Source organism: Bradysia coprophila (genome assembly GCF_014529535.1).
Source record: "Bradysia coprophila strain Holo2 chromosome IV unlocalized genomic scaffold, BU_Bcop_v1 contig_144, whole genome shotgun sequence".
NCBI classification, from domain to species: domain Eukaryota; kingdom Metazoa; phylum Arthropoda; class Insecta; order Diptera; family Sciaridae; genus Bradysia; species Bradysia coprophila.
The window spans coordinates 1,769,085-1,781,476 of NW_023503373.1; the positions used below are offsets into that span (position 1 = coordinate 1,769,085).

General features: G+C 32.3%; 1 protein-coding gene across 2 annotated transcripts in view; it reads right to left on the minus strand.

Annotated features, from left to right (window-relative positions):
• LOC119071143 (patched domain-containing protein 3) overlaps positions 1-12,392 on the minus strand; it is a 37,166-nt gene that overhangs the window by 19,099 nt on the left and 5,675 nt on the right. The window contains exons 1-3 of one of the 2 annotated variants that reach the window (XM_037175871.1): positions 4,115-4,216; positions 1,293-1,423; positions 760-905 (exon numbers count right to left, since the gene is read on the minus strand). In XM_037175871.1, the coding sequence (XP_037031766.1) occupies positions 760-905; positions 1,293-1,423; positions 4,115-4,138 (301 nt within the window). In that variant the 5' untranslated portion in view covers positions 4,139-4,216. Of the gene's footprint in view, positions 1-759; positions 906-1,292; positions 1,424-4,114; positions 4,217-12,392 lie in introns of those variants that run through there. The other variant, XM_037175872.1, reaches the window with a different exon arrangement.

The following is a 12,392-nucleotide window of genomic DNA, read 5'->3' on the forward strand; positions in this document are numbered from 1 at the left end:
CATCAATACCATTGACACCAACGAAAGTTCTTGAATTTATTCACTGGATGAATATTAAGCAATATTTGACTGTAAGCTAGAGAGAACATTTTATAATATACGAATTGTATACCACCTTCGGTGTGTTGTAATTTCAGTCAAAAATAGAATGAAATGTAAAATACGTCATCACCAAAGCACACGCAAAGTTGACCCATAAATACCTTTCCGTTTGCCGGTTGAACAGGTTTTTATTAGTCGGCTCACTTCTTATAAAATACAACTTTTCTTGATTTTTTATTGATTGTATGACACAAATTTTCAATGTATGTTAAAATCGATTTCAGCAAAATTATACATTGACCTATGGATATTTTAGAATGCTGATACGACAAATGGTTTGGAAAAAAAAATATCAGTTTTCATGAGAGACGTTTAACCGTTTCAGTATACTAAATGCAACTTTGAAACATGTTTGGATCGATTTCCATTCGAATTCATTGCTAGAGAATATTGCACAATGTCAAAAATATAACGAACAACCAAAAATTATTACTATCTTCACGGCTGGTTACAAGGAAACTTTTACACGCTACGCGGAAACGATCGTCGCAAGGTGCATTGAAAATTTAATATTTCTTCTTTCATTGGATGACCTTTGGTGACACGCCTAATACTTTTAATTCCATTAACACTCACTAATTAGTAACTAGCACCACAATGTATAGATAACGCACAAAAATCATTTTCCATTGTAATCGATTAATTCAGCTGACTTACCGGGTCTTGTGATTCGTGAGGCATCGAAACGATGTGTGTAATTGGTTTTAAAATATGATTCTACAATGGCACGTTCTGCTTTACCTTCGCCATTTACTGGCGAAAACAGATATTCTGGATCCATTTGATATTTTAATTGTTGAATTCTGTGAACCATGGAAAAATAATAAATTTAATTTTTTTTTTCGCACATTTACATTTAACTCACTTAACTAAATAAATGATGGGATAAGTACGGCAATATTTTACAAGTTCAGCGATAATAAATCGAATGTCTGACTCAAAATATCATTTAGTATATAAAACACGCACAATCATTCAACTTAATTTGAATGGATGTGATTGACTTTGGCCTACAATTTATTTATTTTTTGATGTATCGCTTCAGCAAATTTTTAGTTATAATTGAACAATTTCAGTTAACTAATTGCAGCTAATCATTGAAATGATACAAATCAATTTTCCTTCAAAGGTTTTCGTTTTTCTTTGGTGTTATTCAATGAAATTTCAATTTTACAATTCAACCGACTTACCCAGTTACGAAGAACATTGTCAGCAAAATCGGAATTATCACAAAATATCCAGGATGATGTCCAATAAATACTCCTAATCGTCCAAACGATTTGTTTAGTGCTTTGTCAACTAAGGATATTCCACAAGTCATCTGAAAAGGAGGTAATACATTGATTAATGAATCGGAACTTGCAATATGTACGCCAATTTATTCAATACTCGTTGGAAAATAGAGCAATATGTACGCCAATTTATTCAATACTCGTTGGAAAATAGAGGTTTAGAGCTTTATGAGGTTGATTGATTTGAACATTGAAACGGTTCTGCTGAATCAGTTATCTGATTTTTTATAGCAGTCGTCCAATAACTATTTTCAGATTATTTTGTTGTAATTCAATGGATTCAGTGATACGGGTCATTTAGCTATCCACGCAAGTAGGAATTATACATAATATCAGTAGATAGAAAGAATAATTAACCGGCCAAAGGGACCATTCATAAAGTACGCAAAAGGTATAGATTTTTTTTGAAATAGTGTGGAGCGCACTCGTTTTTCTAGCAAGTCTCTCCATTATAAAAGCGTGAGTACTTTGTGAATGACTCCTAACGAAAATATTTGCTGTAGATTTATCAGCTGCTGTCTGTTCATATTGTTTTCACCGTAAAAAATATTAATCTTTAACGAACAGACACAGATGACCGCTATAAAATTAATACATCTTTTAATTCTCTTGTTTAAGATATATGTTATTGATGCTGAATCTATTACTTCAGTTGTTTTAATAGACGTTTTGCTATATAAGAAGGGTATTCAGGTGAAGGTAATATTTATTTTAATCTTTGTTTTCGGTAACATATGACAAGCCGTGAAAGATCTTGGGTTCAGGATCGTACGAGATTAATAAATAAAATAAACGATGACCTAATAATAGAGTGAGAAATAATTAAAAATTATACATTTGGCACATTGAATTTGCAAACACTTTTCATTGATTAGTTACGCATACACCGCAGCAATATAGTTTAACTGAAATTTTCCATAGAATATTCGTTAGTGATAAATCTATTATTATTAAGTGAAAACCAGTACAACTTTGATGGATTCTTAATTAAAAATCGAATGACGTACCTATGCTTGTGATGATCACTACAGAATTCTCTTCCTTCTAAATTAAGGCATTAAAGCGACCAAAAAATTAATTTTATTTAGCTAATAATTGCAAAATTTTTTGTTCTCGAAAGTAATTACTGTCTTTATGGCTTTTGTTCAGACAAAAAAGGCTGAATTAAATTGGGGACCGTTCACATATTACGCAACGGAAAAATTAAATAATTTTAAAAACTCTGCCCAACTGTTGAGTATTTCGGCAAAGAATGAGTGAACTGTGAAACAAGTACAAGAGTACTTCCTTTCCCTTTTACATAATTTATGAACGGTACCTTTGAGTTAATACGGATTTATTGTCTTCTTTTTGTGATAATCGAAATTCACTTCCTTACATAGAAGAGAACTTTAATGAAATTAATCGACTTATTATTACACAATGTCATTAACGCTACTGTTGATATTTTAGGTGATTATTGTTTTTAAATTGTCTGACGTACCCTTGACATGCATTATACCTAACATTTCGATTTTTTGTACTTTCTTTTTTTTCCAATATTTTATTGATTGGATTACCTGGCACTTAATTAACTGCTGCGGTTTACAGAAGCTCAAATTGTAACATTATTAAGCAAATTAGATGATCTACACAATTCTATCTAACTATTGTCGTTGATCGATTTCAAAGGAAACAGACCGCAGTAATAAAATGTTTACAATAGGTCACCGCCACAGCACGCGCATCAATTACAATATATAGACTCAATTTAGCTAATGTGAAAATCGTGTTGATATTTGTTTTTTTTTTTTAACAGATGATCAGATTGTAACTTGTCAACACACATTTGAGACACGATAAGTGTGTAACTTTGATGCAGAAAAAAAACCCATTCCTTGCGATATTTTTTATGACTGTGGAAACGAAACCGGTGACTCGCCAAAAAAATCCTAATTTAACAACATTTTCACACAAAAAAGTAGAAATATTGTGACAGGCTCTCAATAAAATACAAAAATAAAAATGATTATATAAGCCGCAACATTTACATACGGATGTAATTTCATAACGAAAGTCTACCGTCAATTGAATTTTTTTTAGCCTAGCATATATAAATGAGGTTTTTTGTTGAATTGTTCATCTTAAACTTTTACAAGCATCTATTAGGCTTTTAATAAACAAAATCATTGAATGTGATCATCTCCAATTGTTCGACGCATAAACACATTTCTTCGAAGCATTTTTTTTATCATTCATCATCATTCAAATTTGCCTCTCGTCAATGCACAATTTTCCAAACAATCGAGTTGATTTTTATGATTGTTTCAAATGAAGCTTTTATTTCTTAAAAAAAATAAATAAATAATACGCTCGATACTTAAAGAAAGGAAAATCTGTTTAAAATACATATTAGCTAGCTCGCGGTTAAATAAATTGTTATGTGGGATTTGGAGCATTTTTATGATCACAGTTGTGAATGATGAAAGATTGAAATAAAATATTATGATTGGGATATTATTATGCTGCTGCTATTATACACCGGAATTTTTATTTTTAAAATTTTTGTCTCTAGAGAAATTTAATGAACGTCTCTCTATATGCGATCACTATCACTACAAATGGATCAGTGTACAATAGATTTTGATTCATCAAATTGTTTTATTAATTTTGTTTTCAAACATTTTTTTTTTTGTGAAGCACAACATCATGAAATCTATTTAATTTAATTAATGATATACCTTCGTACGACGATAAAACGACATTTTTTCACACACAATTTAGTTTCTTAATTTTACAAAGCAATTCATACATCATCTTAGTGATGATGCCGATTCGAGACTAATCCGAATATTCCATTATTCCATACAAGTTCGTAGTTTCATCGAAATATCGATATCAGAATCGATTTCTCAATAAATATTAAAGCTATGATATGTTCAACATGAGAATTGTTGATATTTTCTTTTGTGTTGTTAATGATAAAAACATCGTCATGCTCAAGTTTGTTTCCATATTAGAATTGTGAAGCGCTATTTAATGTATGCAAAACGTTGCTGATAATAAAGTCTAGTGATTTGACAAATAAATTCTATGTCACGTTTACGGTTATTGTTTTCTTGTTTAATGGCTTCAGTATGATTTAGAGATTGCCGAGAAGCACAATCGGTAATTCTGATGTTAAACAATGATGAGTTGCTCTCTTACAGATCTAAAATAAAACTCATATGCAGTTGTAGGTACAGCTGGCTCATAATAATAATAGGGTGGATCTATTTTATAAACTTAATCCACATCCAGCACAAGCCACTGAAAGAAACAAAACTTGTGGCATCATTACTTTTTCGTTTCCGCACACTTTTGAGAATCCCACGGATGACTGATACTCAAAAGTGTGCGGAAACGATAAAGTTATGTTTCCACAAGTTTAATTTCTTCCAGCTACACAATCCATGTGGATTTTAAGGTTGATAAAATCGAACCACCTTAATTAATAATGTTAAGACAACGTTATTTTAGCTTTAGTTATGTTTGTATTCACAATGTTTGAAAAATGCATTAGCTTTCTAGAAACGGCGAGAATAATTGTAAGTTCTGGTATATCTTATGTTTAACGTGCCCAATGTTCGATTCAAAATCTACTACTTCATTTGTTTTCATATGTATTTTTCCTCTATATAAGCGGATACTAATCAAAACCCATTGGTTATTATGATTGTCGTCGTTGTCGGGAACAGATGAGCAACCGGACTGAAAATTCCGTGTTGGAGTTCGGCTGCCTAAGAACTTCAGAAATGAAATAGTTATTTGTTCAATGGGGGTTGATAAGTTGGAACTTGCATACAATTTCCAATACTTTTTTCTCCTGAGGAAACACAAAGTTTTTCCATCAAGCTTCCTAACTTAAACGGAAGAGAGAAAATGACAATTTACTCGCCTCCGTTGTAATTTTTTTTTAAATATAGATGGATCGGAGGGTTGGTTAAAAATTTCTCGAAATTTCCGTTAAAATAAGCTTATCAATATAAATGAACTGTTTCCTATTTTTACTTACAAAAATCAAACTAAAGGTACAACGATTGGATGAATAGCTTCAGCCGCTTTTCACATTCTATTCACATCAGATCAACTAATAAGTCCTAGGCCAATGCGTAGCGACTATTAGTTCAACTTAGGAGGCAGTTTAAGATCTTCATAAATGAGAAGAAATATTAAAATAAAAAGTTTGTCAACATCACGACTGTAACAATAATATCACATATTAGGAAGATAAATTTAATTTAATTAAATTTTTAAAATGGAAATGATTTATTGCTCTGTAATTATGCATGTTATTAGTAGCTAAGTAATTGATGGAAACGAGCAAACGAATGAAATTAGTTTTACATTTGTATTTTATTAAAAGAAATAGAGAATGCAGTTCTAATAAATTAAATTGTAGAAGATGCTGTACGACTGTGTGTTCTTTTACAATAATTATGAATAGAAGGTACAATAATAAAAAAGAGCCAACCGATCTGCTGTATGAGCTTTGATGTTATGTTATTTTAATTTATTATTAAATCTATACTTGAAAGCAATTAATATTTATTTTCTCATTATAAATTTCTGTCTGTACGTTCTATTCTTCGAATTTAATGTGAAGAAAATTACTCAACCGAAGACGTTATAAAGAGTAAAATTAACTTTTCGATCAATTTTACAACGTTTCGGTGTATAGCTGAGGAATTTACTGAGAAGATTATGGATGATAATAATAAAGAAAATACCAGCGCACTTTTCATTGGCGCAACAAATTGTGCTTTTGATTTTTTTTCGTTTTAACTTTGTATACGATTCTTAATGGTTTTTATTTAAATGGTCAAGTCAATGCTGTGTTTACATTTTATTTTAATCACAAAATTTGAAAAATGTAATTTAATTACAGTTAATTACACATACCATTGAACAAAATAACCACGTCCAGTTCTTGACTTGAACCTAAGTTATCAGAAAACCTGAAGAACGTTAAGTGCGGTTGGGTTTATTTTATTAGGCGCAAGAGCATGTTAGAACAAGTACTGTTTGTTAAGCACACTGAAGACAAACAATCTTGAATTAATTCTTAAGTTTTTTTTTCGTTTTTTTTTTCGTTAGTTTTATACAAGACTTTAGATTAGATTGGACAATTCAGACTTCGTTCGGTTGTGCATGTATGTACTTATGCAGTACGTGCCACCTGTGCTCGTAGCCCATATTTAAACAATTAAAAGTCGATAATGTATGCAGTGCTGCAGTTTACTAATAAAAATGTGCATAACTTGTACGTTCATTAACAGCGTCGACAATAATTGTTCTCTGGTTTGCACTTGTAAAAATGAATTTCGTTTATATACTTGAGAAGACCTTCCCGTTCGTCTTAACCAGACCGTAACAAAATGATATTTTCTTCAGAAATGTTATTGAGAAGACCAACTGTATTTTGTTAATAAAAAAATGTACGACACATACATTGAAATCGATCGACTGGAAGATAATAGGTGTAAGCTCTGTACGGTACCTCAAATTGAGGAAGTAAATGCCATTTTGCGGGTACAAATAGTAAGACAAAAACATAATCGAAATTCATAATGGAATATTAGTCTGTGCAACAGATGAAAGTACTACGACGTTCATTCAGAGGTAATGAATGTTAAAAAATGTACAACGAAGAAATAATATTTAGACGATTGAAAATCGGCGTAAAGTAATTTATGAAAAAACCTTCAAGCTTTTTAATTGCACACATCATCATTCGAAGATACAATTACAATTCATTGGCATAAATAGGATCCCTCGACACCCCACCAACAACACCCAAATTAATTTGGTGTATGAAAAATAAAATACAAGATCAACATTGTCATCAATGGCATGTAATGTAAGTGGCCAGGGTCAAATAATTTATTTAATTTCATTACATTCTATTTGTCAAAATATGAACCATATGCGTCGGCAGCAATATGACTGCAAATAATGTTGGTGCAAATAAAGTCAAATGTTGGTACATTGGCTTTACTTTCTTTAAACAAAAAATCTAAAATTTTATAATTTGATTATGAAATTGTGGTACGGGTGTCTGATCTACATTTCGTCAAAATGATTTTAATTGATCAACCATAAATGACTATGATTGAAGTTTGGAATAGGATTTGCATAATTAAAGTCAGTGTGGAGGTCGATATTGTTATAAACCCAGCCTTTATAAAATTAGGAAACTTTCATCAGTATCCCAAACTGCAAACGAATAATTGGCTTCAATAGACAAAAATATAGTCATTAAATCTAGTACTTCGTTTGCTTCGCCACAGAGTGTTTGATAAAAAAATACAAAATTTGCCGGTAGGTAAATGCACTGTTATTAGTATATTACTTCCGAGGTTCCAAGTTGTGTATTTGATAAGTGTGGTATTACAGCCCGACCCGAAGGGGAGGGCTGTATTCCCCACTTGTCAAATAACAACTTGGAACCTCGTAAGTACAATGCTTTACATGATTAGGCAATGTAAATGAAAATGAAACATGCCGTAACACGTAAAATGTTATAACGCTTCATAGTCCATATTATAGTTAAGTTACGCTACAAATTTCCTGACATCACACCAAAAATCTGTTTGTTTTGCATTAAAGTAAACCGTGCAATTTGTTGCCGTCAGAACAGTCGGAGCGTTTGCTGCGACTGAGCCCCGTACGACCCGTAAACCTATTGCCTAGTGCGTCCGTAGCCCTAATTCGTCCGTGATCCTAAATCCTCCGAAGCCCTAATACGTCCATAACCCTTATAGAACTATAACCCGTATTGTCTTTGAGACATTAGGTATACGTTGTCTGAACTTCTGACTACAGACGTTTTCACTGTTTTCACTGATACTCGATCGTATCAACTACTTTTGAATATTAATTTTAGCGATCAGTCAAATTTTATTATAGATCTTGTCAACTTTGTCATGATTCTCGAGAAGGGTAATATGAAATATGTCGAAAATTCAGAAAATCAAATGTTTCATCTAAATTGTGAAAACAAAACTTTTTGTTTAATGCGCAATGATGATTGTTACGTATTGGCCGTCAAAAGTAAATTTCCTTTCCCCAACGTTTCGTTAGCGCAGTAGTTAGGTCTTAGCCTGGGGTGTTGATGGTACCCGGTTCAAATCCGCTGTTGACATTTTTTTTCCATTTTTTTTTTTTTAATAAACAGTTAGAACTGGAACAGCAAACGATGTTAAACCTTGAGAATAATGAATTAACTTAGATAAATTTTTTTATTGATATTAAAACGTCAATCAATGTCCCATATTCAATGTACGTTTTATGTGTACATAGCGTATAAGTACGGATAAGTGACCCATTGTTGGTCTTGCCTTGTTTTAAAAGAGTAAACGATTTGATCGAATTTGTAATGCTAATTACATACGAGCGATAAAATTTAGCCCTATCACTGGACTCTAGCTAATTAAAATTCACATTCATGATGCAAGTACATTTTAAATTAGCAACTCGCTGCCTGGTATATAAAAGGAACAGAAAATGTTACTAGACCCTTAAATAATGCCGTGCAATCCAGCCTGTAGAAAATATTTGTTTTCGAAAAGAGATGAGCCGTGAGCTTTTCAATTTAAAGAAAGAAATCTTAAATCGAAATGTTATTCATTAAAGTGGTAGTGACATTTATACCACGATACCGCCAACTAAATTTTCCCAATCAGTCAATCTACTTAAAATGGTCTAATTGCAAGTGACTTTGAAAAAAAAAATGTCAACAACGGATTTGAACCGGGTCCCTCCAACGCGCCAGGCTAAGACCCAACTACTGTGCTAGCGAGACGTTGTGGAACGCAAAGTTAAATTTGAAGTGCTTTATAAGGAAAAAAATAATCATTGCGAGCATTGCTTATTAAACAAAAAGCATCGAAACCTTCTCACTGAAGCAACACAATCTTTGCTTTCTACAGAATGGACGCCGTCGAAATATTCTCACTGAAATTTATATTTAGAATTATATTTCCGGTGGTCTGCATGTGACGAATATTTCCATCTTTACTCCGCGAACATAAAACATCGGTGATAGGTAGAAAGGAGGACATATTTGCCATTTGCAATACCCATTATTATTAATCCATTCTTCGGCATTGCAATGTTTGGAACGTGTTTCATTTTATCCATCACATTTGCCGAGCTGTGTTAATATTGTCATTTGGGCAACACTCCAATATTTCAGAAGATGATGGTGTGTGAGTTGTATCTGCTGTTAGTACTGTGTATTTTCTGTCCGATACCGATTTATTCAACTGGATTCATAACGCTGCAATAAATAATTTAAAAAAACTCACATTTTGCAGGCAACTAAAAAAAATTGGATCCGCCGGGGGTTCGAACCCCGGGACCTTTGTCGTACCTTGGGGTCATTTAGCACGGAGCAAACGCTCTACCACTGAGCTACGGACCCTACAGCTTGTAAATGAACAAAACGTGAATATAAATAGTTTCATCAAACGCACTCATAAATTTCTCACTTTCGTCAACGCGCGCTGATTAAGGCGCTCAGTTTAAAATTGAAACTTCCTTTTAAATTTCTAGATTTTTATTTTTTACTTTTGTTTTGTTCGTAAATGTACAGCTGTTCATTTATTCAAGTAAGCTATTCACTGATCACCATGTAGAATTTGGTCGTCCGAAGAATTACAATGAATGCAATAAATGAGCTGTGAACATGGGATATTTTTATTGAAAATGATAGAGGGATAGAGAAATTGAAATCCTTTTGCAGGGATAGCATATAAAATTTCCAAGTGTTGTTAACTCTCTCATATGGGACACATGGGATACAGAAACAAAGCTAGCGGATTTTTAAGAATCCAATTGGTGGTATATGAATGAAAGAAGCTCCTAACATTCATTTGAGATCGAATACACAACCATTTAGTGAAACAAACTCAATTTGAGAAGATTCGATATCACCATGCCGTAAGTATAAGTATATAAGTAATTCGTACGGGGCTAAAAATTGCATACACAAATTTAATAATTTTTTTTTTTTAATTTACATTTACTTTTCAATGTTACACAGTCTAATTATTCATAAATTAAATGTTTTTGTGGCTTAAATACGGCCACTAAACACAGTTGATAAAAGAATAAAACACAGTACTAAACTACATTTTTTGTTGTCAGTGTGTGTCAACCAGAAAAAACGTCGTTCAATTAATTGGCTTCAAAATTGGTAGTTTCAAGGACTTGTTACGTACGAGCCGATTGATAGATTTAGACGGTGAACTTTATAGCGTTTATGACAGATTAATAAACCAATCTGATGTAACTTTTTGCGTCAACTTATTTAAGATGTGAATTAAATCAACAACACAAATCATAATAAGTTGATTTCTGTACAGGAAAATACGTTATAGTCAATAGGTAGAAATATGGTTTGATTTTGTGGTAAGAGTAATGTTATGTTGACGCTCCACAAAAACTTCTGAACTACAACTGATAGATTTAACAGATTTATAACAAAACTCCCTTAGCGGTAACGTCAGAAATTGAGGATATTGCTTAATAGAAAGAGAAATTAAATTCTCTTTTCTAAGTTATCGTAAATATATTACTGGGAGGTCGAGGTACTATATGCTGTATAAATACAGCCGAAATGTAATGATCTAATAACGAATTTCAAATAATTCCAAAATTTGTACGGTAAGTACGACCTACACAATCCACATCACATAAGACAGTAACAGCCGCATGTTTACATCGAATAAAGATTCTATAATTTATATGGTTAGGAAAAGAATAATTCCATCGAGTGGTACACCGCACCATTAACTTTAAAGATGTTTACTGTAGGAAATAGCCACATCGCTAGACGCGTAAAAATAATAACGAACGGTAACGATATTTATGCAATGCGCGCGATAAAGCGATCAAAAAGTGCATAAAATACCGTTTAAGAAAATGTTACACCACAAAAGCGTATAAAGATTCTATGTGATAATGGGATGCAAAACACGTTATTAATCTTCACTGAGAAATAATGTTTTTTTGATTTTTTTTTTTTCGAGATCATACACGTAACGTTGAAAGTAAAGTAGAAAAAACCACACACCAACTTGATGGCATGACTTGGGCTCTTCACTTTAGGCAGAGTAAATAAGAGAACACAAATCGTTATGTACAATTGAGTGTGGTGTATTAAGAAATGTTAATATGGAAATGAAGATGACAGTATCGTTAATTTTATAAACGGGATTATTTCAGATGGGAGACTGGTGTGCAAATGTGCAGAGAAAACCGTTCTGTTCTGTTACTTGATATTTACATTTTATTTTGCTATATGCAAAAGTAGCTTGTTTGCATTTTTTTCGATTTTTTAATTTTGCTTTTTGTGGGAAAGTGCACAGCTCAAATAGAGCAAAACCGAAATGATTCGAGTTTGTTTGTTTGTCTCAACACAGTCTTTGTGTGTTATGCTAATGTTGTATAGACAATTTTTCTTGCCACATTCGCAATATATAGTTCATGATTATTATTTGCTAGTATATTCTTGCAGACAGTTCCTATTTTAGGCCTCGATTACCGTTTACTATTTTCTCAGCAATCAACTACCTAATTTAATCAACAATAATTAAAAGACTCATCTACTGACAGTATCAATAAAATATTCACCATTTTCTGTGAAAGTTTATGATTTATGTTTCATACTTTGGGCAAGCAGTAAAAAATATTTAAATTTCCTGAGTATTCCAATTTGAGACATATTGAATGCTCACTTTCACCTCAATCAACACTCACCGATATCTTACTATTTGGCACCCTTCACTTAAGCCACAATTTTTATTTTTAACGCGCTGTATGCGTTTACTGAAATAAGTTCGGTTTCGATTTTGTTTATGAAATCCATTCCCGAGTTGGTTTCAAAATACATTAAAAACTTGATTCATGAACCCTAGTTCAACGAGTAATTACAAGAACGATCTAAGTTTGTTACTCGAAGTCGACTCTTTAAAA